We start from the raw sequence: 24,720 nt of genomic DNA, 5'->3' as shown, positions 1-24,720 counted from the left end.
ACTGTTCTCTAGTTATGCATGCACAGCACAATGCATGAAATCATGACGAGTTGGGAGCAAGATCTCCTGGGTAAATATTTCGTTTTTCCCCATCTTTTGGGTTGATTAACAGTTAGTAAGGGCAATCATTAATGAATGTAGGATACCTAGAAGTCACAGTGTATATGCATAGAGCAAGGCATAGAGAAATAAAACACATTTCTCCATGGTATATGTAGTTTGGCTGTGGGGCCTAATGTGTGGTGCTGCTACGCACGTACATGTACATGTACATGCAGACTGGGACCGTGAGTGCATAAAAACGTGCAAAATTACTACTGACGTTTTTTTACTCACCATTAGGCTAATTAATGGCCACACAACACATACATCAAAATGATACAGTTGCAAGCATGTCATCTGCGAAATTTGAGACCTTAAATCCAATTTTAAGGCAAGTTTTTGGCAGTTCAAAAACCATCCACGTCAATCTCCATGCTCTGGAGATGGGTGTGTGATTCCCAATGTATTCTGGGTAGGTGTAGGAAGTGCCCTGCAGCTTACTTGTTTTTTAATTGATAGCCAAATGAACACAGCGCCCTCTGTTAAAAAATGAAACATTCTACATTCACTCAGATCAACAAAAGGGCGCTGCTTTATCTACAAGATGAAAATGTTCTAGCTAGGGAGTTTTTTTGCACAATGCATTGCAGTACACATCAACCATTTGTCAACGTGATTCTCACGTTTGGATTTCGATAACTCTCTGCAAAATTAGAATTAAAAGCTGAATTTGTTTGTGATGCAATGCTCACAACAGCAACTTTGCGAGGCAGAAGTTTCGGGGATTATTGAGGAAACTGTAGTGAGCAAGAAGCTTGCAAATTTGATTCACACTGGTGTTATTATGCAGCACAAACTTTTGCATGATATGGATACCTTAAGGTTTGGGACTCTCATACACAGTATTGAGAGTCCCAAATGTTCGGACTAATGTACATGTAGGTGAGATACGTATTGTGTGTGTCTCGAAGTTGACCTGTGACCTTGTTTCCAAAACGACTGGGCCTTTGCCGTCTGTCGTACGGTGCAAGGGTAATACACGTACATTTATACACTAACAGTTGACACCGTCAAAAAGGGAGATAATTAATATACATGTGAAAAGCATTAATACAGGGTTTAAATATTATATCCTCTCCTATCATATATATGTGTAAATGTTATTATTTAAATACAGGGTTATATAGACAGCGACCGCTGCACTGTACATGTCATAAACATGCTATGCATGCTATAAGACTCGAGGCAGAAGCCGAGAAGTTGTTTCCTTACCTGGCATTGTGTAAGTGAATGAACAAACTCTAATTTATTTGTGGTAATGCAATTGTATTAGAACTTTAACATGTACATGTACACTGGTGTAATTACATCTCCAACTCTTGCCTTTGTTTTTGTACTTTTATTAGGGGTTTTTCTTTGTATCTTGATTGTATGGAGAGTTGATCTACTGACCACAATTAAACCACGTACTGTTGAATTGACACCCAAGAGAGTGTCAATTACTGGTCGGTCCTCGGAGAAGCAATTCTTCACCCATGCATGGTGATGAGCTACCATAGTCACCCCTCTCCAGGAACATCATAGTTCCTGACACAAGGTAAGTATTGAATCTTATTAAAAAAAACAAAGGTTCATCAGGAGTTGGTGTCATTTAAAAAAAAATTAGGTCATCTTTGACGAAATATACATGCAGTTGAAAATACATTATACATTAAAATGAAGCTCACGAACGTTTTGATTGTAGTATAAACGAGTCCTGTTTATTACGTCACGATTTACTTTGTTTTGTTTGCTGCCCCTAACAACGACTTTTACACAAATTGCACGTTCGGGTCGAAATAGGACCTGAAAAACAGCTCTCAAAAGTACCTTTTGTACTCATGTCATGACAGACACAATAGTCGTTTTTATTTCATCACACGTACCTTAGGCTACATGTACCCGAAAAATGACGGAAATGTTTTCGAGTATTCCACAACCTCTTTAAATGACTTACCAGAGTGAAAGTGTGCATAGGCTTTCGTAGCTGCAATTACTTCATCAGATGCAATGAAGAGGTGCATCATCATACAAGGTTTATATAGAGGTATATGTAGGTAGATGTATGATCATGCCCCTTATGATTATGCACACGTTCACTCTGTTAGTCGTTTTAAAGTGCTACCTTACTTGCACATTTGAAATCTATTTAGTAATCATTACTTTATAAAGCGAGGGCATTTTTTTCCTTTTGTTCGGGGCCTCTTTAATAAGTGAATATCTTTGTATTAGACTTGAAACAAGCCACTATTGTTTGGTTCCAATTGAATCTCGAAAATAGCACAGTCAACATAAAACAACAACAGTACTGGAACTATGTCTCAGTGTTATAGTTTATTGTTCGCTTTTAGGATGAAACGTTATTTAATCTAAACACCGAACAGTCAACAAAATCTTTAACTCCAAAGTTCAATGACGATAACCTATCTAAAAATAGTTGTATATATGGCGAAGTGCAGTTGAACAGTTGCAAATGCCGCAGATACAAAGATTGGCACTTGAAAACAATTCAACGCACACGGCTGACCAGAATTATGTCCATAAGTTTGATGCACATAAATATAACACTATCGGGACTGGTTTGTTCCACTTCATATGGTGATGATGCTGAATGTACAGTGACGTTTTTAATTTAATTTGTCGACCAACCTAAACAAAAACTGTACTGTATTGTTTTATATGTATCCGCGTAGGATTGATTTTGGCCCCCTGGATCGTCATGGAAAAATATGTAACTCTCGAGGAATGTAAGTATACACAATACGATTTAAAATCTTGGGCCTGGGATGGACAAGGCTTGTTGTTGTTGTTTTTTCTTCTGTTTTTTTGTCCCTTCAAGTGAAATTACCGGTTACCGTTAGTATCATTTTGGGCATTCAAGAATCAAGGTGTTTTCATGTGTTGTTACATCGACCGTTGACGGGTTTTTTGTTTGTTTCAATGTTATGTCCGTAGCAACTTGACAAAGGAACCCGATGTATTTCCAATGAACATAATAATATCGCATAACCTTAATACCAATAACACGGGTAGATGATACGGTGTGTCAATGTTGAGAATACAAATATACTGTCTATCTTTCCCCAAACAATTACAGGGTGTCCCCCAAAAAGTTGTGCAAGCAGATATCCTTCAATTTCTCGAATATATACTTAACATGAATGTTTCATCTTAATCAACATATTAATTATAATCTAGTGTATGGCCTAATCAGTGAAAATCCACAGAAATCCGTTCAGGCAAACCAGAGATTTAACAGATTGTAGAAGGCTATGGGTTTTTCACCCATTTCAATGGGATTAACACAGTTGTGGCTCGGATTGTCATGGGCCATGTTACTCTGATGTAATGAAGTTCACTGTGGAGTCCCATCCCATTGAAATGGGTGGAAAACCCATGGCCCTGATAGATTTCGTGTTTGCATAAACGGATTTTCATGACATTTTTTTTACTGAATATATCCAAAAGTATAATTAATATTTTCCATCAAGATGGAATACTTACGTTAAAAAGTTTTTGAGAGATTAAAGGATATCTGCTTGCACAACTTTTTTTTTGGGGGGGGGTGGGGACACCTTGTATATTATTTTGTGTTGTAGTTAGGGACGTTTTGAGCCGACGGTTTTCGGACGAGTTTCCTGCAGTTCTCAGCGAGTACGAAGGAGTGCCTCTACTCCCAGAAGTAGACGAGGTGGTTAGGGAACTCAAGACGTATGACGTAAGAGAAGATGACTGCTGGGTCGTTACATATCCCAAAGCAGGTTTGTTAATGAAGGGCAAACACTAAATATTGAATACTCATCACCCTGATGAAAATTTCATCTTATGAATAGTGTTGTATGAATACGTTTAAGGATAGGTTTGATTACTGGTTTCTGAAAACTGACTTAGCAGTGTTTGCAGATTGCAGGTTGAAATCACTGCCGCGCCATCATACGGTACCCTTGTCCTCATGGAAAGTACAGGTTAAACATGTAGCGGAGTTCATATTGAGAGGCAAACATTTTGATACCACAAACAGGATAATACGAATATCATTTTAGAACTTTGCGTGGATATAATCAAACCGTACGATACCTACAAGGGAAAAAAAAACAATGTTTGTCTTTGGGTCATATTTTACAACACTGTACATCCCATAAGCAACGGCTGAATACATTCCCGTAATATCATTGATGGGTCGCTAATCATGTGCCATTGCATTATTGTCCCAACGCACGGTACGACCACACCGCAAAAAAAAAAAGTTCCACTCCACGCTAAATATAACTTCCATTGCACAGTTACATTATTGATGCGCTATAACGCAGCTCTGATGTTGAACATTCATAGTACCAGTTTATAAGCTACCAATCGGACAACGAATGTTAATTGAGGCCTTGTATAAAACAAGGAATGTTTCACATTCGTGCAATGGTAATAATTATACCACTCGGTGACAGATGGAATCTGCCATTCCGCTCGGCTTCGCGATCGAGGAATGGAACATTCCGTCTGTCATCTTATGAAAGTAATATTACCATTGCACTCATCAACATCCATTATTTGTATATTACTGTTGCCTAACATTCCGTGCTACACTGCACAAACCATTTGGCAAGTGAGTGGGTATTGTGTCCATAGTTATTCATATACATACTAACTGCTGACACGCTTGGGCTAATACTTCCCAATATTGGGCAAATTAAACATAGCCAAAAGTATTTTACACACCCTTTTTCAGGGTTAGCGAGCACTCAAATTAGAATCCCTCCCCAGACCGTTCGGGGATGAGCCCGCCCAGTATGTTGAAGGGATTGGGACCTTGCATAAACGTATTTCGAGGTAGTCATGTCCTACTCCATTTTTCATTTTCACTTTTAACTATTTTGAACAGGTACAACTTGGGTTCAAGAGATTGTGTCCTGCGTGATGCATGACGGGAACCTGCAAGCTGTTAACGAGAGGCCTACGATGTTCCGTGTGCCGTACATTGATCAGACGATTCCTGCGCGAGCACGACAATGGAAAAATGTAGGTTCACCTCAGTGCCGTTCGCATTATGCGTGCGGGGATAAGGGCAAAACAAAGGGGCTTTAAAGCTCGTTCCCATTGCGGCATGACAGACCTGGTATCATCAAGTAGTTTTCCAAAATTTCATTAAAATGAGCTTAAAATTTACAAACGTATTAAACTGGATCAGTCATCCTAACAGAATCAACAGAAAATTTCGTGAAAGTGATATGATTTTGATATTTCGCCCAGAAACGTAATTAATCTAACCTTTATCCCAATTTACGGACATCTCTTTTCTCCTTTTTTGTGTTCTGAGCTAACAATCGTGATGTTATCATTGTTCAAGTGATTTTCCATAAATTGTATCATGTTAACCGTGCCAGTAAACAATTTTGTGAATTTGAAGCTCATCAGTGGTGAGGTTTGACAAGACTACTGATTGTTGTGTTCATTGTGTATTATTACGTCATTAGAATAATATGTAGTGTTGTGTGTTTTATGAGTAACGATCTTAACATTTTACCTTTGAAAACATCGAATTGATACACTCAAAAAAACGAACACCGATCCGCCATCCAATACCGTGAGGAAAAAAAAGTCTGTCCAAAAACTGCAATGCTTTTATTTAGATGATTTAGTGCCGATTTTCACGCCCTTTAAACTATACTGTACTCCCTATAAGGCAAAGTTAACAATCCTCGGATCCCGCCCTACCAATACAAATTATTTTTTTTTTGCCAAACCAAAACCAAAACAGATTATAAAAAAAAAAAAACAAGGCTAGATTCCAAGCAACTCTTTTTCGGCAATTTTGTAAATTGAAACCCCTCAATCCTGTAATTTTTTACAGCTTTTTTGTGCTTCCAAATTACTTCGGTAACATCAAGCAATCGTCTCATGCCTATTAATCCTACCAGTCATTGTTTTCATCAGTATAATACAATGGACCGATCCAGTAAACACCGCCCCATTGTGTTCTGACCAATCACAGCCGTGATTTATGTCCGACGTGCGTGCACTAAAGTCTGACATGCTAGCGCGCGTATGATGCGCGCAGAACAAAAATGCAGCGTGACATTAGAGAGGAGCACGTGTTAATTTGCCCACGTGCGCACTGGGCGGAGCTTACTGGATCGGTCCATAGTGATAGATTTTCACCAGTAGAAGCACTTGACAGCTCAAGGGAGGCATACACAGCTGAACGCAGTCATTACCAATCACAATGTACCATTTGGCTCAACAATTTTGTAACCTTTTCTGGTCTCCAAATTGTCGTCTACAGATGCCACCCATTCCGAAGATAGTTGCTGAGATGCCGTCACCCCGGGTCATTAAGTCGCATCTACCGGGTCAGCTCCTGCCCCCGCAGCTATGGCAGAAACAGGCCAAGCTTGTCTACGTTATCCGCGACCCAAAGGACGTGATTGTGTCCTTATTCCACTTCGAGAAGATGTTTGATCCGGAGAAAGCTGAGAAATCGTTTGCGGATCTCTACGAAAGGGCGATGACCGGGAAAGGTTGAGCACATTTCTCTCTTGCTGCATTTCATTTATTGCCTTCCCACACATGTACAGTGTTGAGGAGTGTGGCCTTTTTAGGATCTGTAACTTATGTTCACAGGATCAGGGGTTCGATTCCAGCTGCTGGCCATATGTTGTGTCCTTGGGCAAGTCACTTCATCCCCACCTGCCTCTCTCTACCCAGGAGTATTAATTGGTAACGGCAATAGCTGGGGAGTAACCTGCAATGGACTAGCATCCCATCCAGGGGGAGTAGTATTCTCAGTCGTTTTAGCTAAAGAAACTGGAGATAAACGCCAACCTGATGGGCCACATCGTGACATGACTGAATACTTACCTACTTTTTGCATGTACAAACATATATACATCTTCATTCTTCGTTCCAATGCCACACAAAATTGCAAGAACCTGTTAAGGGTGACGTTTTAAACGATGTATTTGTTATATTATTTATTATTCAAAACACAGTGAACCAAACTGAATGTATGAAGTAAAATAATCTAAAATGGTAACGAGATTAACCGAAGGGGATTTGAACCTGCGACCACTGGATTATACTGTTACGGGTTCGAAACCCGTTCTCCGGTCAGTACTTATTCAACGTTTACATTTTACTTTATCTAAGCTTATTAATGGGCAGGTAGTGCAAAACAAACGTCTCCTCATTCCATTCGTTTGGTTGTTTTAAAGTTATGTACGGCGCATGGTGGGATCACTATTTGTACTTTTGGAAGAGAAGACACGAACCGAATGTTCTCCTGTTGCGATTCGAAGATTTGAAGAAAGTGAGTAGATGTTTTATTTTTATTCCACTCTTTTGCAAACATGATTCCATCGATATTTGTCTGATAAATCGTCACCAGAAATTTCTGTAGAAACGGTTGCCCCTTCACGTGGGAGTTGCAATTACGCTTACAGGCAAGGGTAGCATGCACGATACAATAGAACAAAAAATCCTAGAAGCTTTCCGACTTACGACATATGAAACAAAGCAGAGATACCTCGTTAGCCAATTTGTTTAATGGAAGTATTTAATAAACAGTGCAATCTTTTGTATTGAAAATTTTGCAGACTATGTAGAGCACATCATAATATGTTAGAATATCCCAAAACCGGTTTTGGACATATTCGTCAATTTGTCTGTTTATTGACGATTATTTTGTTATCAAAGTTAAATCAAAGTTAAGTCAATGACTAGTCAGGTCACAAGTATGAACAATGCCCAAAACATTTCAATGATGCGTCGCTTCAATGACATTCCAGTTAGGCGTCACTGTACGTGAGCTTTGATGAAACTGATGACTGATTTTATAATCTCAGACTTACATCTGACAACCTGTTAATATTTCTGTTACAAATGATTATGAAATAATTACTGGATAATGTATCACCAACCAGTACTCTAACAGCAATTGACCGGTACTGTATCACTTACCGACAATGCAACAAAATTGACTAATAGTGTAGTAAGTGTTTGTTATATTATCGGTTAGGACTGATATGCAGCACAAATTAACTGATAGTGCAGTACATTCTACTTCAATATCGGTAAATGTTCGTTACATAATCGGTTAGTGATACGGTATTGATCAATTGTTGTATACATACGTTATCGGTTGGTTATTACATTATCAGTTGTAACAAATTGAATACAATCCAATTTCTCATTCAGGATCTGCGAGGTAATATCGAGAGGGTCAGTCTGTTTCTGGGCAAAAACCTGTCAGCCGCGATACTGGATGCAATCGAGGAGCACTGCACGTTCAGCAACATGAAGAAGAACCCCATGACAAACATGGACACACTGTACCCGGACAGTATAAAAACAGGACGTACCTTTATGCGAAAAGGTACTTGTTGAAAGTGCATACCTATGTTCTCCAATGATCCTAGAGTTAGGGACCCTAACCCTATAGGGATTTTGGATATCATAGGTTTTGGGGAACATTGGGAAGACCCCGTTGTCGAGGTCTGTTCGAACTAAACGCAAATGCGAAGGGAAATTTGCCAAACCCGACAATCGCTTGGAAATATGAGTTTGCGTTCGGTTTTACACTATTAAAGTTCGAACCGGCTTTTACTATCAAAATGTCGTTGTTGTGAAATCCAATCTGAACCATAGAAAGGGCAGTGTCCTTGTTTAATACATATAGTGGGGTTCATAAGGGAAATGTTTGTGTGAACTGTGCCTTTGATGATACACGAATGACATTTTGCACATAGTCGGAGTTTTTCCTAAGAACGATTTTTCGCTATGGGGCCACGGCAGTTTTGTCCTTTAAATAATAATATGTAAAAAACTAGCAATAACGGCCATTATCAAAGACACAATTTCTGCACTATCGGCTACACTAATAATCACACACTGAGTTCAAAACAACACACAGAAATACATATCACTATAATGAGACAAACGAAAATGCTGCATATTAACTGTTGATTCTCCGCGATAATTGCTTCGTTTAAAAATTGTTGTCTGTAACCAATCCATTTACTGTCCAAACGTAGCGATTGCAACCTCGTTTCCAGGGTGTCGAGCAGTACGCTCCCACCGCTACTGCTCTCTCATCCTGGTATTGTATCATCTGCTTGTGCAAAATACGTATGCAATTTAGGAATAGTCTGATACCGGCCTGTGCTTTACGTTAGCGTTTGTTTCTGTATGCGTTTGTTTTCGTCGCGGCGTGAGTTCGGTAGGCCTAACTACGGCTTTATTTTTTTTTCAAAGTTTTAATGTCACAATCTTCTCCAGCGAATATGTAGTATCACATTTCCATTATAATATGAGCAAATTGAGAAAGAAAAGAAGTATTTTTGGGAAGGAGTGGACGTAATAATGAAAATGAACGTTAAAACGCGTTATGCACAACACCAAGTACATGATATAGATTCATTGCTTACCAATTGCGGTATCGGATCTGGATACAGGAAGAAAGTTTCTTACCCACGGCTTACTATTGGAAACGAAGCTGGAAATAAAGTATAAGCACTGGGGACGATGTTGAAGCGATTGTGTTTCGGGTTAAATTGGAACTATTGCTGACTTCTATGATTTTTTTTTCTCGACAGGCAACGTTGGGGGTTGGAAAGATTGGTTCACTGTGGCACAGAACGAAGCCATGGACGCCCTCATTAAAGAAAAGCTGCACGGCACCGGACTCACCTTTGACTAGTCGAGCAAGCTGCGCCCATTCCCAGCTGAACATCGTTACACTGACAAACAGCTATGAGCAAGTGCGATCAAAACTGTACAAAAAAGCACAATCGAGAAAATGCACAGAATACACAATTCACTATGAAATGATAATGCATGTTGTTGAAACGATTGCTAACAGGTATATTTGACCGTTCACAAACCTATCATAGACATGTGCTGTTTTTGTATGATCACCGCGCGAAGAAAATTGGGGATAAGAAGGTTGTGTTTCCTTAAAAATCGAGTCATTGGAGCATGCAATAGTTGTCATTCCAGTACCCATGGGGCGTCGCACATTTAACAGTATGGGCGTCCGCTGGGGTGTCAATGCCAGCCTGCCCACACAAAAATGACAAATTGAGAAAATGAAAGTCAGAGAGCAAGAAGTTTGGGAAATAGGGGGCCTTATGTGCAAATAAAATCTTTAAAACGATAAATCTTGCCATCTTGGTACTGAAGTGTCAAGCACCAAAAAGTATATAGAAAAGTTATGCCAAATGCCCCACTTTGCCATATTATCATTAGTGTAAGATACACACGGCAGCAGTGGCAGCTATGATGGTCAGTGCAACTTTCGAACCAACTCTTCATGCCTTCCGGTGAGAGCTTTGCCCCCTTTAAAAAAATCCTGGCGGAGCCCATGCCAGTACAGATTTCTTTTCAGAAAGTTTTTCAAATAGCGTCCGCACTAAAATTGATTTTCAACTATATATTTCACATGTTGCACGAAGCGTCTTCGCGCGAGATACGACTTTGTTGCAGAATGGAGTTATGAACGCAAAACGCAAGTTTTAGAATATTGTGTACGTTGTTATTGTTCCTGTGGTAAATTTCCTGTGGTAAATGTTCCTGCGGTTTAGTGACCATGGTATAATGTTTTTTGTGGCAATGTTGCCGGGGGTAATGTTCCTTTGTATAGTTCCTGCGGTACCTGTTCCTGCAGTACCTGTTCCTGCACTGTGGTAATGTATATTTGATAATGTTCCTGCGGTATTAATGTTCTTGTAGTAATCGCTTGATGGGATTCCACTGCATCCGATTGAACGGGATCCTTGGGGTGGGTCTCTTCTACACGTGTTCCAGCATCAATGGTGGAAATTAAGTCAGGAAAGCTGGAAAAGAAAAGAATTAAGAAACAACTTTGTCAGTTGAATCAATATGGTGTTCAACGAAGAAAATAATGAGCAGATGCAGTTTCCCTTTTAAGTTGTGTTTTAGGTGCGGTCAAACTCAATTATTTCTTATTTCTGTAATATACGTTTCATAAAAAAAAGAATAATCTACGTTTGTAATAATACCAAAGAGTAAGTGCATGAGACAACCAATCACTTACGTATGGAAGTTTGCGGTAACATCCTGTAAAATGACTAGTTGTATGTAATTTATGAATGCAGAAGTTAAACCAGGAGAGTAATTTCCCATGGTCATGAGCAGATTGTGTTACCGAAATTCGTCCAAGTTCCATACTTGACATATAAAGTAATGAGTTGCATTTAACTTTTACTATGTTTAAATCTTAACCCTAAAAGGGCCGGGTTATTTTGACCATCTTTCAGCCGGGGGGCGGCGGATTCCGCCCCCCCCCCCCCCCACTAAGATCTCGGCCATCGAGTGACGAACAAATTTGAAACTCAGTAAATGCATAGAGCAACTGTTCGTAAACATACCCAAGAAATTTCATGACTATACGTCAAAGGGTTGTGCAATTATGGCTAATTAATTATTAAGATTTGAGGCTTTGCATGGTGGAGATACTAAATAATGAAAGGTTTGCGGAAACACCAGACTGATGGGTCTCCTATACCCTAGGTCCTCAGCTAATATCTTAGACTGATGGGTCTCCTATACCCTAGGTCCTCCCTCTACTGACACTGCAACCCTACTGTTCCACTTCAGTGGGTACTAAGCTTGCTCAGGGATCCTGTCTACTTGGCATCCTCACAGGATGCAACTTCACAGGATGCAACTTGCACAGGATGCAACTTCACACTCCATTGATTCCCCTTTTGCCACTTAAGTATTCACTTTCTTAGAGTTTAGGCACTCTCCTGAAGACGGTCAGAGCATACTGACCGGAACGTCGAGTTTATACCTCTGGTTCTTTTCAGAACCATTCTCTTAGTTGAGAAATTATTCGCACATGGTGTTTCCGCAAACCTTTCATTATTTAATTAATTATTCATATGTATGAGTGGTAATTTTGCTCCGTGGGCACGACGTATATATGAAAATTCAGTTTTCACGGCGCTTAGCGCTAGAAAAAAGTGTTCATGTTAAATATGCGTGGATGCTTGTACGTATAGTAATAATGCAAACTGGCCTGAATATTATATAATGCCAATGACAAATTGTAGAGTTTTGTGACCCCACTTGCATTCTATGAAGTTGTGTTGGGAATTCCTAACTGATGCACGTAAATGTCTTTGACACAAATTGCTGCATTGGCACTAGCTAGACATGCTAGAGAGTAGAGACATCAAAATCCAGACTTATCGGTACATTAACAGTACTGTGTTTAGACAGACGCACTGCAAGATCCATTCAACATGACTCGATCCACTCGGTCCAGTTATCATCCAGAAAACGTAACATGTCTATCTAATGTATGTTCAAGCTCACAGCAACACAGTATATTATACTGGCAATTGATCTATGCTTACAGGCAGAAGTGAGGCACTTATTTCATACAAGTATTCACTGTTTTGAATTCTGCCATGTCCTGCCCCATGCATACCTTCCACACACTTAGTGTGGGCACGGATCCTAGACACCAGGATAAACGACTGTTCGAGCTCTAGTACAAAATGCACTGAGCGGACTTGCCTTAATTGGTTAGACGCGTGATAACAGGCATTAATACCCGTTGGCGCGTAATCGCAAACTTTTCAGGTGTCCTATTGTGTTGGTTTTTTCAAGACATCTTAAACGAAAATATTCATAAAACTGTAAGGAAAACTACTCCTTATTTAAGATTTAATTGTTCCAAAATTGTTTAAAAATAAATACTTCAGGATATAACAGATGGTATATTGTGCAGTTTTTGTCGTCGTAGATGAAGTATTTACCCGGGAAATCAACGTCAAATTTCGAGGAGAACACCGTTTACCCAAAATTTGTTTTTAATTAGGCTTTTAGAGAAATAAGATGGCGAACCGATGAAACAAAAGCGACATTTCATTGTTCATCTGAAAGCTGAACATATTGTGCTCGGCATGGCATTACCATGGTTAGTTAGGGTTATCACTTATCAGAATTCAATAATAAAGACCAAAAACGTAGACTCATGAATATTAAAAAATTTAATTTGCTGGCTTGACAAATTTTGAGGCCAGATCGGGCGCAAAGCCTTGCAAATCTGAAAGCTACGAAAGCTGTTAGTGCCAACATTTGCAATAACCCCCCCCCAAAAAAAGCCTCCGTATTCATGGTATTTGCCACCAGTACGGGCCGTAATATCACAAGTATATAACCAGGAGTTTGGCCGAGTCGTTAATCCTTGTGTGTAGGATCCGTGTTGTGGGTGACCTTGCAAGTGCAGAACGTGACCCCTGCATGGATAATGCACACTGTACATGGAAACACGCATGGATCATAATTATACGGGTCACGCACTGCACAGGGCGGTAAGGTTACACATATGGTTGTGGGATCGATACAGTGTACCCTGCAATATACATGTAAGTATGCATGGGCTTTATGTACATGTACATGTACTGTTCAGCACATATTGGGGCAATGTTTGTACATGTACATGGATGTTTTATGTGGGTGAATTCTTAATATTTGAGTTTTAGTGATAAGTACATTGTATATTGGTTGGTAATCATAACTATCGTATTTTTTAAAGTTTGCAAATGCAAATATACAGATGGGTATTGTGACAAATTAGGTGAAGTAAAAAACAAACACGTTTCTCATCCCCGCACGCTTCCTTTTTGGAGGCCGCCTGGATTTTTGTGTGATTTTTTATTTATGAAATATGCAATTAAAAAACACCGAAAAGGTCCACAAATTCATCGGAAAATAAATACTTGCATAAAACTGTTCATTGTAGACCGATACAACTCTTAATTACACTGTAAGGTTGTACCATAAAATCACAGCATCCTAATTATTTTTGATAATAAATTGTTTTCAATAATAATAAATGAATGAAAATTAGCCACAGTATTTTTATCGGCCAAATCTCCACATAAAAATAGACTGCATTCTTCATTTGACTTACATTATCAATAGCAAAATTTAAAATAAAATGCATTTAGAACACTCAAAATTGACACAGTTCTTCAAAAAAGGTCTCATGGTGCACCCCATGGTGTTCCAATGGTGTTCATCCCCATGGTGTTCCCATGATGTTCATCCCCATGGTGTTCCCATGGTGTTCATCTCCATGGTGTTCATCGATGTTCATCCCCATGGTGTTCATCCCCATGGTGTTCATCACCATATGGTGTTCATCGTTCCCATGGTGTTCATCGATCCCATGGTGTTAATCCCTATGGTATTTCCCCATGGGCGCAAATCCGTTGAGTAGAAAAGCATTTCCTTGGCGATGCCATTGGTCACCATGGCCCCCGTGGTGGTCACCCCAACATTTCATGGTGGACCTGCTTTAATGGTGGTTTTGAAACCTCATGGTGGTGCCATGGTGTTACAACAGCTGTCCATGGTGTTCCCATGGTACATCATGGCGTGATTACTTTGACTAGACATGGCGTTAGATGGGCCACCATGGTGTTTTAAAAGACCATCATTGTATTTAGAATGACCTCCATGAGACCACGTGGTGGTGCCATGGGTTTACAGTAGCTGTTCATGGTGTTCCCATGGGGCACCGTGGCGTTTCTGTAGCTGTCCATGGTGTTCCCATGCGACACCATGGTGTTTTAAGAGATCGCCATGGTGTTTTAAGAGACCACCATGTATTCAAAGAGACCACCATGAGACCACATGGTGGTGCCATGGGGTTACTGTAGCTGCTCATGGTGTTCCCAAGGGACACCATGGCGTTTCTTTAGCTGTCCATGGTGTTCCCATGGGACACCATGGTGTTTCCATGGGACACCATGGTGTTTTAAGAGATCTCCATGGTGTTTTAAGAAACCACCATGTGTATCCATTTGATTCCCATAGGTTCCCCATGGGGTCCCATGGGGATCCCATGGCTTCGTCATGGGACATTTTTGTAAGGGTAAACACTGCTTATGTGACGTCACTTATCTGCCCCTGGCATCCAGGTCCACCGCCAGGTAACCATAAGACTAGCCAATTCAAATTCCTCAAGCTGTAACCTTTCAAAAAGTACCCACTAAACACTTGCAATGGTCATTTCCAAAAAAAAAAAGACCCCTGGCTTAAAAATAAATGACCCTTGCTCTAATATATTTTACTCCAAAGTTCAATGACGATAACCTTTCTAAAAATAATTATATACAATGACTTAATTCAGTTGAACAGTTGCAAATGCCTGCAGGTACAAAGATTAGCTCTTGAAAACAATTCAACGCACACGGCTGACCAGAACTAGTATGTCCGTAAGTTTGATGCACATAAATATAACACTCTCGAGACTGGTTTGTTCCACTTTATATGGTGATGATGCTGAATGTTCAATGATGTTTTTAATTGAAATTACTATACCTCATATATATTCATAATCGAGAGCCGAAATCTCACTGGTCAATTCACCATCACGAGCCAGATGATATTTTTGCTGTTTACCACAGTCCTCTACGCATGCGCTTTACAAAGCAATCGTGGAACTGTCGCACGGATGTAGTACGCACGCGCGAACATCGCCCAAACGAGCTACACACAAAGAGATGGTTGCACGGCGCGTTATTTTCCCGAGCTCAATGATGCCGAACAAGAATATATTGATGGACAATAAAGATGCATCCTGTACAAAAGAATGTTGTACAAAAGAATGTCGTACAACAAACTACTCTATTTACAGCTGCACTGTACTGTAAACGAACAGAACTAGTGAAGTTGATCAATACGATTCTTTTGGTGAACTGGACATGTTTTTCAAAAAAAAAAACAATTTGAGGTGCATACTGCAACGAAAAAAACCGGCGCTGAATATGTATGGTATAGTAAAACAAATATAACATGGTTTATTTCGGGTAGACAGCAGATATTAACTCCCCTCGGTATTGACAAACTAGTTTGTCAACTTCAAGTACCTCGGGGAGCGAATATCGACTGTCCACCCTCAAACCACGTTATATTTGTATATTGCCGACCAACCTAAGCATTAAATGTACTGTATTGTTTTATATGCATCCGCGTAGGATTGATTTTGGCCCCCTGGATCGTCATGGAAAAATATGTAACTCTCGAGGAATGTAAGTATACACCACAGGCCTGGGATGGACAACACTTGTTGATGTTTTTCTCTTTTTTTGTCCCTTAAAGTGAAATCACCTGTTGCCGTGTGTCAGTGTCAATTTGGGCATTCAAGAATCAACATGTTTTCTTGTATTGTTACGTCGACCGTTGACGGTTTTTTGTTTGTTTCAATGTTGCGTCCGTAGCAACTTGGCGAAGGAACATACGGAACTCTGGAAGTGCCATCTGACTTGTCCATATACTGACTTACTTTATCTCAGGATGACGACGTAATACAGGCAAGATGACGACATCCTGAGATGATTTATTAGGGGATGGCGACATCCTGAAAGTAGGATGACGACATCGCGAGATAATTTATTATGGGACGACAACATCCTGGAAATAGGATGACGACATCCTGATATAATTTATTATAGCATGACAACATCCTAAAAGTAGGATGACGACATCCTTAGATAAATTATTAGGGGATGACGACATCCTAAATTGAGGAAGACGACATCCTGAGATACTTTATTAGGGGATGACGACATCCTGAAAATAGGATGACGCCATCCTGATATAATTTATTATGGCATGACGACATCCTGAAAGTAAGATGACTTCATCCTGAAATAATTTATTATGGGATGACGAGATTCTGAATGTAGGATGATAACATCCTTAGATAGTTTGTTATGGGATAACGCCATCCTGGAAGCTGGGTGACGACATCGTGACATCATTTATCACAGGGTGTATTGAAGCCATCTTCAAAACGCACAGGTGGACGTGTGGCTTGTATCCAATTCACCCCATCGCTGTATATACATGGTATTTATTTGATGATGAGAGGTCATGATGTCTGTGCGTTCCCATGATGGATTCAATGCACCCCGTAATATCTCAGGATGTCCTTATTTTTATTTTCAGGATGTCGTCATGCCCTAAAAAAACTATCTCAGGATATCATCATGCCAGAAGAGATTGTCTTAAGATGTCGTCATCCCGATTTTCAGGATGTCGTCATGCAATATTAGATTACGACGAGATGTCATCATCCTACTTTGAGGATGTCGTCATCCCTAACAAATTATATCAGGATGTCGTCATCTTGCCAGTATTTGGTCGTCATCTGGAGATAAAATAAGTCAGTATCTGAACAAGTCGGATGGCACTTCCAGAGCTCCGTAGGAACCCGATGTGTTTCTAATGAACACAATAATGTCGCATAACCTTAAACCAATAAAACGGGCAGATGATAAGGTGTGTCAATAGTGAGAATACAATATACTGTGTGTCTTTCCCCAAACAATTACAGGGTGTCCCCAAAAAAGTTGTGCAAGCAGATATCCTTCAATAATAATTATACTCTTGTGTATAATCATTGAAAATCCACAGATATCCGTTTAGGAAAACCAGAGATTTAACAGATTGTATAAAAGGCTATGGGTTTCACTCTTTTCAATGGGATTAACACAGTAAGTGATATCAGTGGTTCGGATTGTAATGGGTCTTTTAACTCTGATGTAATTAAGTTCACTGTGGCCGGGAAATCCCATCTCATTGGAATGGGTGCAAAACCCATGGCCTTGATAGATTTCTTGTTTGCATAAACGGATTTCCATGACATTTTTAACTGAATATACCCAAACGTATAATTGATTATGCTCCATCAAGATGGAGTAGTTATGTTTTGGAACTTGTTGAGAAATTAAGGGATATCTGCTTGCAAAAGTTTATTATTATTATTTTTTTGGGGGAGCAACTTTTATATTATTTTGTCTTGTAGTTAGGGAAGTTTTGAGCCGACGGTTTTCGGACGAGTTTCCTCGAGTTCTAAGCGATTACGAAGGAGTGCCTCTATTCCCAGAAGTAGACGAGGTGGTTAAGGAACTCAAGACGTATGACGTCAGAGAAGATGACTGTTGGGTCGTTACATATCCCAAAGCAGGTTTGTTAATGAAGGGCAAACACCAAATATTGAATACTCATCGCCCCGATGCAAATTCCATTTTATCTTTAGATTTATATGAATGTTTTAATGAATACGTTTTGAGAAATGTGTTGCTAATTGGTCTATTTTTTTTTTCGTTTTCACGAACAGCCACTTCTCTTAATTGATTAATTCTGCAAAACTAATCACCTAATTTTCTTAAAGTTTGCTACATCTAGGAAGATTAGAAGCTCTTCTTTCCTCTGATACCTAAATCTGGCATATTTTATGCATCTTTAAGTTTCAAATTGTCGGATGAATAAAGGATCAACTTTAAACGCGATTATCTCGAATGTTTGTTCAGACAGTGAAATACTAAATTCGCCTCTTCTTGAAAACGGTGACGACATCATGAGAAACTCTGTGTTAAACAACGCCTTAATACATTCCCGTAATATGATTGACGGGTCGCTAATCCTGTGTCATTGCATTATTGTCCCAACGCGCGGTACGACCACACTGCCAAAAAAAAAAAAAATAGAAGTTCCACTCCAAGGTGAATATAACTTCTATTGCGCAGTCGCATTATTGTTGCGCTATAACACAGCTCTGATGTTGTACATTAATAGTAACAGTTTATAAGCTACCAATCACACGACAAAGGTTAATTTAAGGCTTGTATAAAACAAATAAAAACTATTTCAATTCGTGCAATGGTAATAATAATAGCATTCGGTGACAGATAGAATGTTCCATTCCGCTCGGCTTCGCGACCGAGGAATGGAATATTTTGTCTGTCATCTCATGAAAGTAATATAAAAATTGCACTCATAAATATCCACTATTTGTATCAAATTGTTGCCTAGCATTCTGTGTTACTCTATCTGCAAATTGCTTGGTATTTTGTCAATTATTATTCAATATGTGACCTACTAAGGCAAAATGAGGAATGTCCCCCATTAACTGTTTTGAGCAATGGATGCCTGGAGTCGGATATTCTAGAAAAATCGTGTCAAAATCTATATTGATTGTTTTGTATTTTTGAATAACCAACGTGTCTCGGTATACACACTATGCATTTTCGTTGGAAAATGGAGAAAAAAAATACCAACAAAAGTGGAAAAACGGAATAATGTTTTTCACTGTCGTTGGCGGCGAAATGTATGTCTTTGTTTTCAAAGCCGTTTTTCTTGAAATGAGGTTATTGAAATTTGGCAGGACACTGTTGAAGTTCCTGCGGCATATCGTTGGAATAAATAAAGATACAGAAGTAAATTTTGTATCATTGGAAAGCCAATTATCAGAATTGCGTTTAGCATGATGTACATAACGTGAAAAGCCAAAGGTGGGGGTTATTCCTCATATTGATACGGCAAGTCACATATACCAAATGCCGACACGCTTCGGCTAATTAATACTTCCCAATATTGGGCAAATAACATACCCTACAGTGTTTTATCCACCTTTTTTCAGTGTTTGTTTGAACGTAATTTAACGTAGCAATGTGTTACACTTTTCATATTCATTTCATTAAACTATTTTGAACAGGTACAACTTGGGTGCAAGAGATTGTGTCCTGCGTGATGCATGACGGGAACCTGGAAGCAGTTAACGGGAGGCATACCATATTCCGTGTGCCGTACATTGATCAGACGATTCCTGCGCGAGCACGACAATGGAAAAGTGTAGGTTCACATCAATGTCGTTTCTAATTCGGGCGATTCAAAATGACTGCACCACCAAGAGTTTGCATTGGAGAGTCCATTTTTTTCAGGTTTACGGTCGACAAAACATGGCCCATTTGAATGAGGTCAGTAGAAAACTTGAGCTAATATGTCATAGATTGGGGCATCTGCCGCCTTACAAAAAAACACCATATCGATAAAATGAAAAGAAATGGGGAAACAGATACTCGAATCATACGCTTACGAAACTGCTGGGCGGAAAAATGAACAATTTCAAATGTACCGAGCTGCGAATTGCGAATTTGTGGACCATCTACCACAATGCACTGGAGAAAAGGGGAATTCTGCGTGGCAAACTCTGGGTGGAGCACTGCATTGCGACTCGCCCGAATTGTGTGGGGATGCATGGAGGCGGAACAAGGGGGTCTCAACCTCGTTCCCATTGCGTCATGACAGACCCTTCCCTCGAGCTCCCCCTGGGTCTACTTTACTGGGTCTTCTTTACAGAAAAACTGTCCGAAATCTGGAACGCTTTCAGATGATCCAGTGAATTTCCACGCCCTTAAAACAATATTTTAATCCCCTTAGGGTAGAGCAAAATATCATCGAATCCCTCTCTAAATGGAAATTGTTTTAAAGAATTTTAGAACCTAGGTTTGCCTTAGTTTCAAGTGGAGGGGAGTCGCAATCTGAGCACACACGACAAATATTATAAGACATATATATATGCCTGTCCGCAATACTGGGATCATGGATCCTCCCCTGGGATTATTTAATAAAAAAAGCTATATCCAAGCAACGCTTTCTAGGCAAGTTTGCAAATGGAAAACACTTAATCTTTTCACTTCTTACATCGTTTTTGTACTTCTAAATCGTTTGTGTAAATTCAAGCAATGTTCTCTCTTATTTAATAATCTTATCAGTCATAGTCTTAACAGTGTTAATACAATAGTTAAAGAGTTATCCCAACACAGGCATTAGACGGCCATACTTTTGTGTTAGATTAGATGTGAAACATGCCGTGGGCTTGAGCTTCTTATGTCATTTGGATGGTTGGTCGGCGGGTGGGTGAGTAGGTTGGTTGGTTGGTTGGTTGGTGGACGGCCATATAATGTATTCATGCAACTCGAGTATCACAGCTCTGCTAAGGAAGGCCGGTTTTGATAACACTGATGCTAATGGTTCAAATTCGCATATTTTTGCATTTTAGATCATGCCCCATTGGTTTTTGTATTCTCTACTCTCGAGGTACCGGTACGGCCTGCATGTGCGCACGGATGTGCCGTAAGCCGTCTCCACACGTTATCCGGCCGCCGTGGGTTGCACCACTTGGTATGTGTTTGCTAAACACTATTGTCACTTTGTTGGGGTTTTTTTGGTCTCTGAAATGTCGTCTACAGATGCCACCCATTCCGAAGATCGTGGCTGAGATGCCATCACCCCGGGTCATTAAGTCGCATCTACCAGGTCAACTCCTGCCCCCGCAGCTGTGGCAGAAACATTCCAAGCTTGTCTACGTTATCCGCGACCCAAAGGACGTGATTGTGTCCTTCTTCCACTTCGAGAAGATGTTTGATCCGGAGAAAGCTGAGAAATCTTTTGCGGACCTCTACGAAAGGTCGATGACCGGGAAAGGTAACCCCTGCATTTCATTCATACATGTACAGTGTTAGGGAGTGTGGCCTTTATAGGATCTGTGATTTATGATCACAGGGTCAGGGGTTCGATTCCAGCTGCTGGCCATAATTGTGTCCTCGGGCAAGCCATCTCATCCCCACTTGCCTCTCTTCACCCATTAGCTTGGCAATAACCTGTAATGGACTAGCATCCCACACAGGAAGAGTAGAACTATTCTCAGTCGTTTTAGCTACTGAAACTGGAGATAAACGCCAACCTGATGGGCCACATCGTAACAAGACTGTATACTTACCTACTATTTGCATGTACAAACCTATACATCTTCATTGGTCGATGTTCCAATACCACCCAAAATTACAAGAACCTGTCGAGGGTAACGTTTTAAACGATTTATTTGTTTTATTATATATATGTTTAAAACACAGTTTAACAAACTGAATTTATGTAGTAAAATTATCTAAAATGGTAACGAAATTGACCGGAGGAGGTTTGAACCTGCGACCAGCGGAATTTCATAAACTGTGAGAATATTCTAAAACCGGTTTTGGACAGATTCGTCAATTTGTCTAAACATTGACGATTATTTTGTTATCAAAGTTAGATCAAAGTTAAGTCAATGACTAGTCAGGTCACGAGTATGAACATGACAAAACATTTGATGATACGTCACTTTAATGACAGTTCAACGAGGCGTCACTTCACGTGAGCTTAGATGTAACTGGTGACTGATTTTATAATCTGAGACTTACATGTGACAACCTGTGAATATTTGTGTTACAAACGATAATGTAATAACCAACGGATAACGTATTACCAATCGGTACTATAATAGCAATTAACCGACAAAACAAAAATTGACTAACAGTGAAGTAAGGTTTTGTTACATTATCGGTTAGGACTGATAATGTAACACAAATTAACTGATAGTGTAGCACATTCTACTACACTATCGGTAAATTTTCGTTACATAATCGGTTAATGATACGGTATTGGTCAATTGTTGTATACATACGTTATCGGTTGGTTATTACATTATCAGTTGTAACAAATTAAATACAATCCAATTTCTCATTCAGGATCTGCGAGGTAATATCGAGAGGGTCAGTCTGTTTCTGGGCAAGAACCTGTCAGCCGAGATACTGGATGCGATTACGGAGCACTGCACGTTCAGCAACATGAAGAAGAACCCCATGACAGACATGGACACACTGTACCCGCACAGCATAAAAACAGGAGGTACCTTTATGCGAAAAGGTACTTGTTGAAAGTGCATACCTATGTTCCCCAAACCCTATAACCCTAACCCTAACCCTTTAGGGATTTTGGGGAACATATATGTATTTGGGAACATTGGGTAGACCCCGTTGTTTTAGACCTGTTCGAACTACACGCGAATGCGAAGGGAAATTGACCAAACCCAACACTCGCTTGGAAATTCGAGTTTGAGTTCGGTTTTACGCCATTAAAGTATATTCAAACCGGCTTTTACTTAAAAAATAGAAAGGGCAGTTTAATATACATTGTTGGGTTCATAAGGGAAATGTTTGTGGGAACTGTGAGAAAATGCTGCATATTAACTGTTGATTCTCCGCGATAATCGCTTCGTTTAAAATTTGTTGTCTGTTGACCAATCCATTTACTGTCAAAACAGTTCCCATGGTGTCGAGCAGTAAGCGCCCACCACTACTGCTCTCTCATCCTGGTATTGGATCATTTGCATGTGCAAAATTTTAAACAGGTATGCAAATTTGGATTAGCCTGGTACCGGCCTGTGCTTTACGTTAGCGTTTGTTTTTGTATGCGGTGTCTGGGGTAAAACAGAATCAAATTGTCGCGGCGTGAGTTACCTTAACACATTTTTGTTTCAAAGTGAAAATGTTACAATCTTTTCCAGCCAATATGCAGTATCACATTTCATATTAAAATGAGCAAATTGGAAAGAAAATGATTTTGGGGGGGGAAGGTGTGGACGTAATAATTCAAATGAACGTGAAGACACGTAATGCACGTTGGAAATAACAGCACCAAGTACACGATATAAATCCATTATTTGCCAATTGCAGGATCACCTCGGGATACAGGAAGAAAGTTACCTATCCAGGGCATACTATTACAAACGAGGTTGGAAATAATGTATAAGCACTTGGGACGAGGTTGATTGTGTTTTGGGTTTAATTGGAACTGTTGCTGACTACATCCATTGTCCTAATGGTGTTGTTTTTTTCTCAACAGGCAACGTTGGGGGTTGGAAAGATTGGTTCACTGTGGCACAGAACGAAGCCATGGACGCCCTCATTAAGGACAAGCTGCACGGCACCGGACTCACCTTCTACTAGTCAAGCAAGCTGCGCTCATTCCCAGCTGAACATCATTACACTGACAAACAGCTATGAGCAAGTGCGATCAAAACTGTACAAAAAAGCACAATCGAGAAAATGCACAGAATACACAATTCACTATGAAATGATAATGCATGTTGTTGAAACGATTGCTAACAGGTATATTTGACCGTTCACAAACCTATCATAGACATGTGCTGTTTTTGTATGATCACCGCGCGAAGGAAATTGGGGATAAGAAGGTTGTGTTTCCCTAAGAATCGAGTCATTGGAGCATGCAATAGTTGTCATTCCAGTACCCCTGGGGCGTCGCACATTTAACAGTATGGGCGTCCGCTGGGGTGTCAATGCCAGCCTGCCCACACAAAAATGACAAATTGAGAAAATGCAAGTCAGAGAGCAAGAAGTTTGGGAAAAAGGGGGCCTAATGCGCAAATACAATCTTTAAGACGATAAATCTTGCCATCTTGGTACTAAAGTATCAAGCACCAAAAAGTATATAGAAAAGTTATGCCAAATGCCCCACTTTGCCATATTATCACTAGTGCAAGATTTCCACGGCAGCAGTGGCAGCTATGATGGTCAGTGCAATGTTCGATCCAACACTTCATGCCTTCCGGTAAGAGCTTTGCCCCCCCCCCCCCCCCCCCCCCCCTCTGAAAAAAAAAAAACTGGCGGAGCCCATGCCAGTTAAGATTTATTTTCAGAAATTTTTTTCAAATAGCGTCTGCGCTTAAATAGTCATGGGTCATTCAGAAACTGGCGTAGGACCTGTTCGCTCACAGTTGATTTTCAACTATATATATTTCATTGCGAGACCAGTTGGCTCAAAATACGATGCTTATAATATGCGTACAGACAAGGCGGACAAATCGGATTTTTTTCTTCCTGTTTTGGCAAGTGTGGATTGCATATTTGCATGTAACCTTTAACAGCGGTTCGTTGTCTTCAAACGGAGGCGGGTCGGCGTTGCCGGGATGGACTAGTCTGGCCG

The 24,720-nt window shown here is 40.0% G+C and overlaps 2 protein-coding genes across 3 annotated transcripts; both read left to right on the top strand.

The window, feature by feature from the left end:
* The first annotated feature begins 19 nt into the window (after positions 1 to 19).
* Positions 20 to 11,347, top strand: LOC119735988 (sulfotransferase 1C2-like). Of its 2 annotated transcripts, XM_038209969.1 has the most exons (9): positions 20 to 70; positions 1,449 to 1,639; positions 2,775 to 2,828; positions 3,681 to 3,842; positions 4,958 to 5,094; positions 6,359 to 6,593; positions 7,287 to 7,381; positions 8,269 to 8,446; positions 9,666 to 11,347. In XM_038209969.1, the coding sequence occupies exons 3-9, from the start codon at positions 2,801 to 2,803 to the stop codon at positions 9,767 to 9,769; spliced, it is 939 nt and encodes a 312-aa protein (XP_038065897.1). In that variant the 5' UTR covers positions 20 to 70; positions 1,449 to 1,639; positions 2,775 to 2,800; the 3' UTR covers positions 9,770 to 11,347. The 2 variants fall into 2 exon arrangements, with proteins under 2 accessions (XP_038065897.1, XP_038065898.1); XM_038209970.1 differs by lacking the exons at positions 20 to 70; positions 1,449 to 1,639 and having other exon boundaries at positions 2,739 to 2,828.
* Positions 11,348 to 13,050: 1,703 nt separating this feature from the next.
* LOC119735186 (sulfotransferase 1C3-like) lies at positions 13,051 to 24,130 on the top strand. The gene is made up of 7 exons (XM_038208892.1): positions 13,051 to 13,469; positions 16,089 to 16,142; positions 17,921 to 18,082; positions 19,613 to 19,749; positions 21,150 to 21,419; positions 22,464 to 22,641; positions 23,620 to 24,130. The coding sequence occupies exons 2-7, from the start codon at positions 16,115 to 16,117 to the stop codon at positions 23,721 to 23,723; spliced, it is 879 nt and encodes a 292-aa protein (XP_038064820.1). The 5' UTR covers positions 13,051 to 13,469; positions 16,089 to 16,114; the 3' UTR covers positions 23,724 to 24,130.
* Positions 24,131 to 24,720: the final 590 nt, after the last annotated feature.

This window comes from Patiria miniata, unplaced genomic scaffold (assembly GCF_015706575.1).
Source record: "Patiria miniata isolate m_02_andy unplaced genomic scaffold, ASM1570657v1 HiC_scaffold_29, whole genome shotgun sequence".
NCBI classification, from domain to species: domain Eukaryota; kingdom Metazoa; phylum Echinodermata; class Asteroidea; order Valvatida; family Asterinidae; genus Patiria; species Patiria miniata.
Note: the sequence above shows the minus strand (reverse complement) of the source record. Positions and strands in the feature narration are given on the sequence as shown.

Bases quoted from the DNA above. Each gene is read 5' to 3' on its own strand.
- LOC119735988 (XM_038209969.1), top strand. From the start codon at position 2,801: ATGGAAAAATATGTAACTCTCGAGGAAT. The intron at 2,829-3,680 runs GTAAGTATACAC...TTTGTGTTGTAG, and splicing joins ATATGTAACTCTCGAGGAAT to TTAGGGACGTTTTGAGCCGA. The intron at 8,447-9,665 runs GTACTTGTTGAA...TTTTCTCGACAG, and splicing joins ACGTACCTTTATGCGAAAAG to GCAACGTTGGGGGTTGGAAA.
- LOC119735186 (XM_038208892.1), top strand. From the start codon at position 16,115: ATGGAAAAATATGTAACTCTCGAGGAAT. The intron at 19,750-21,149 runs GTAGGTTCACAT...TGTCGTCTACAG, and splicing joins GAGCACGACAATGGAAAAGT to ATGCCACCCATTCCGAAGAT. The intron at 21,420-22,463 runs TAGGGAGTGTGG...TTTCTCATTCAG, and splicing joins CATTCATACATGTACAGTGT to GATCTGCGAGGTAATATCGA.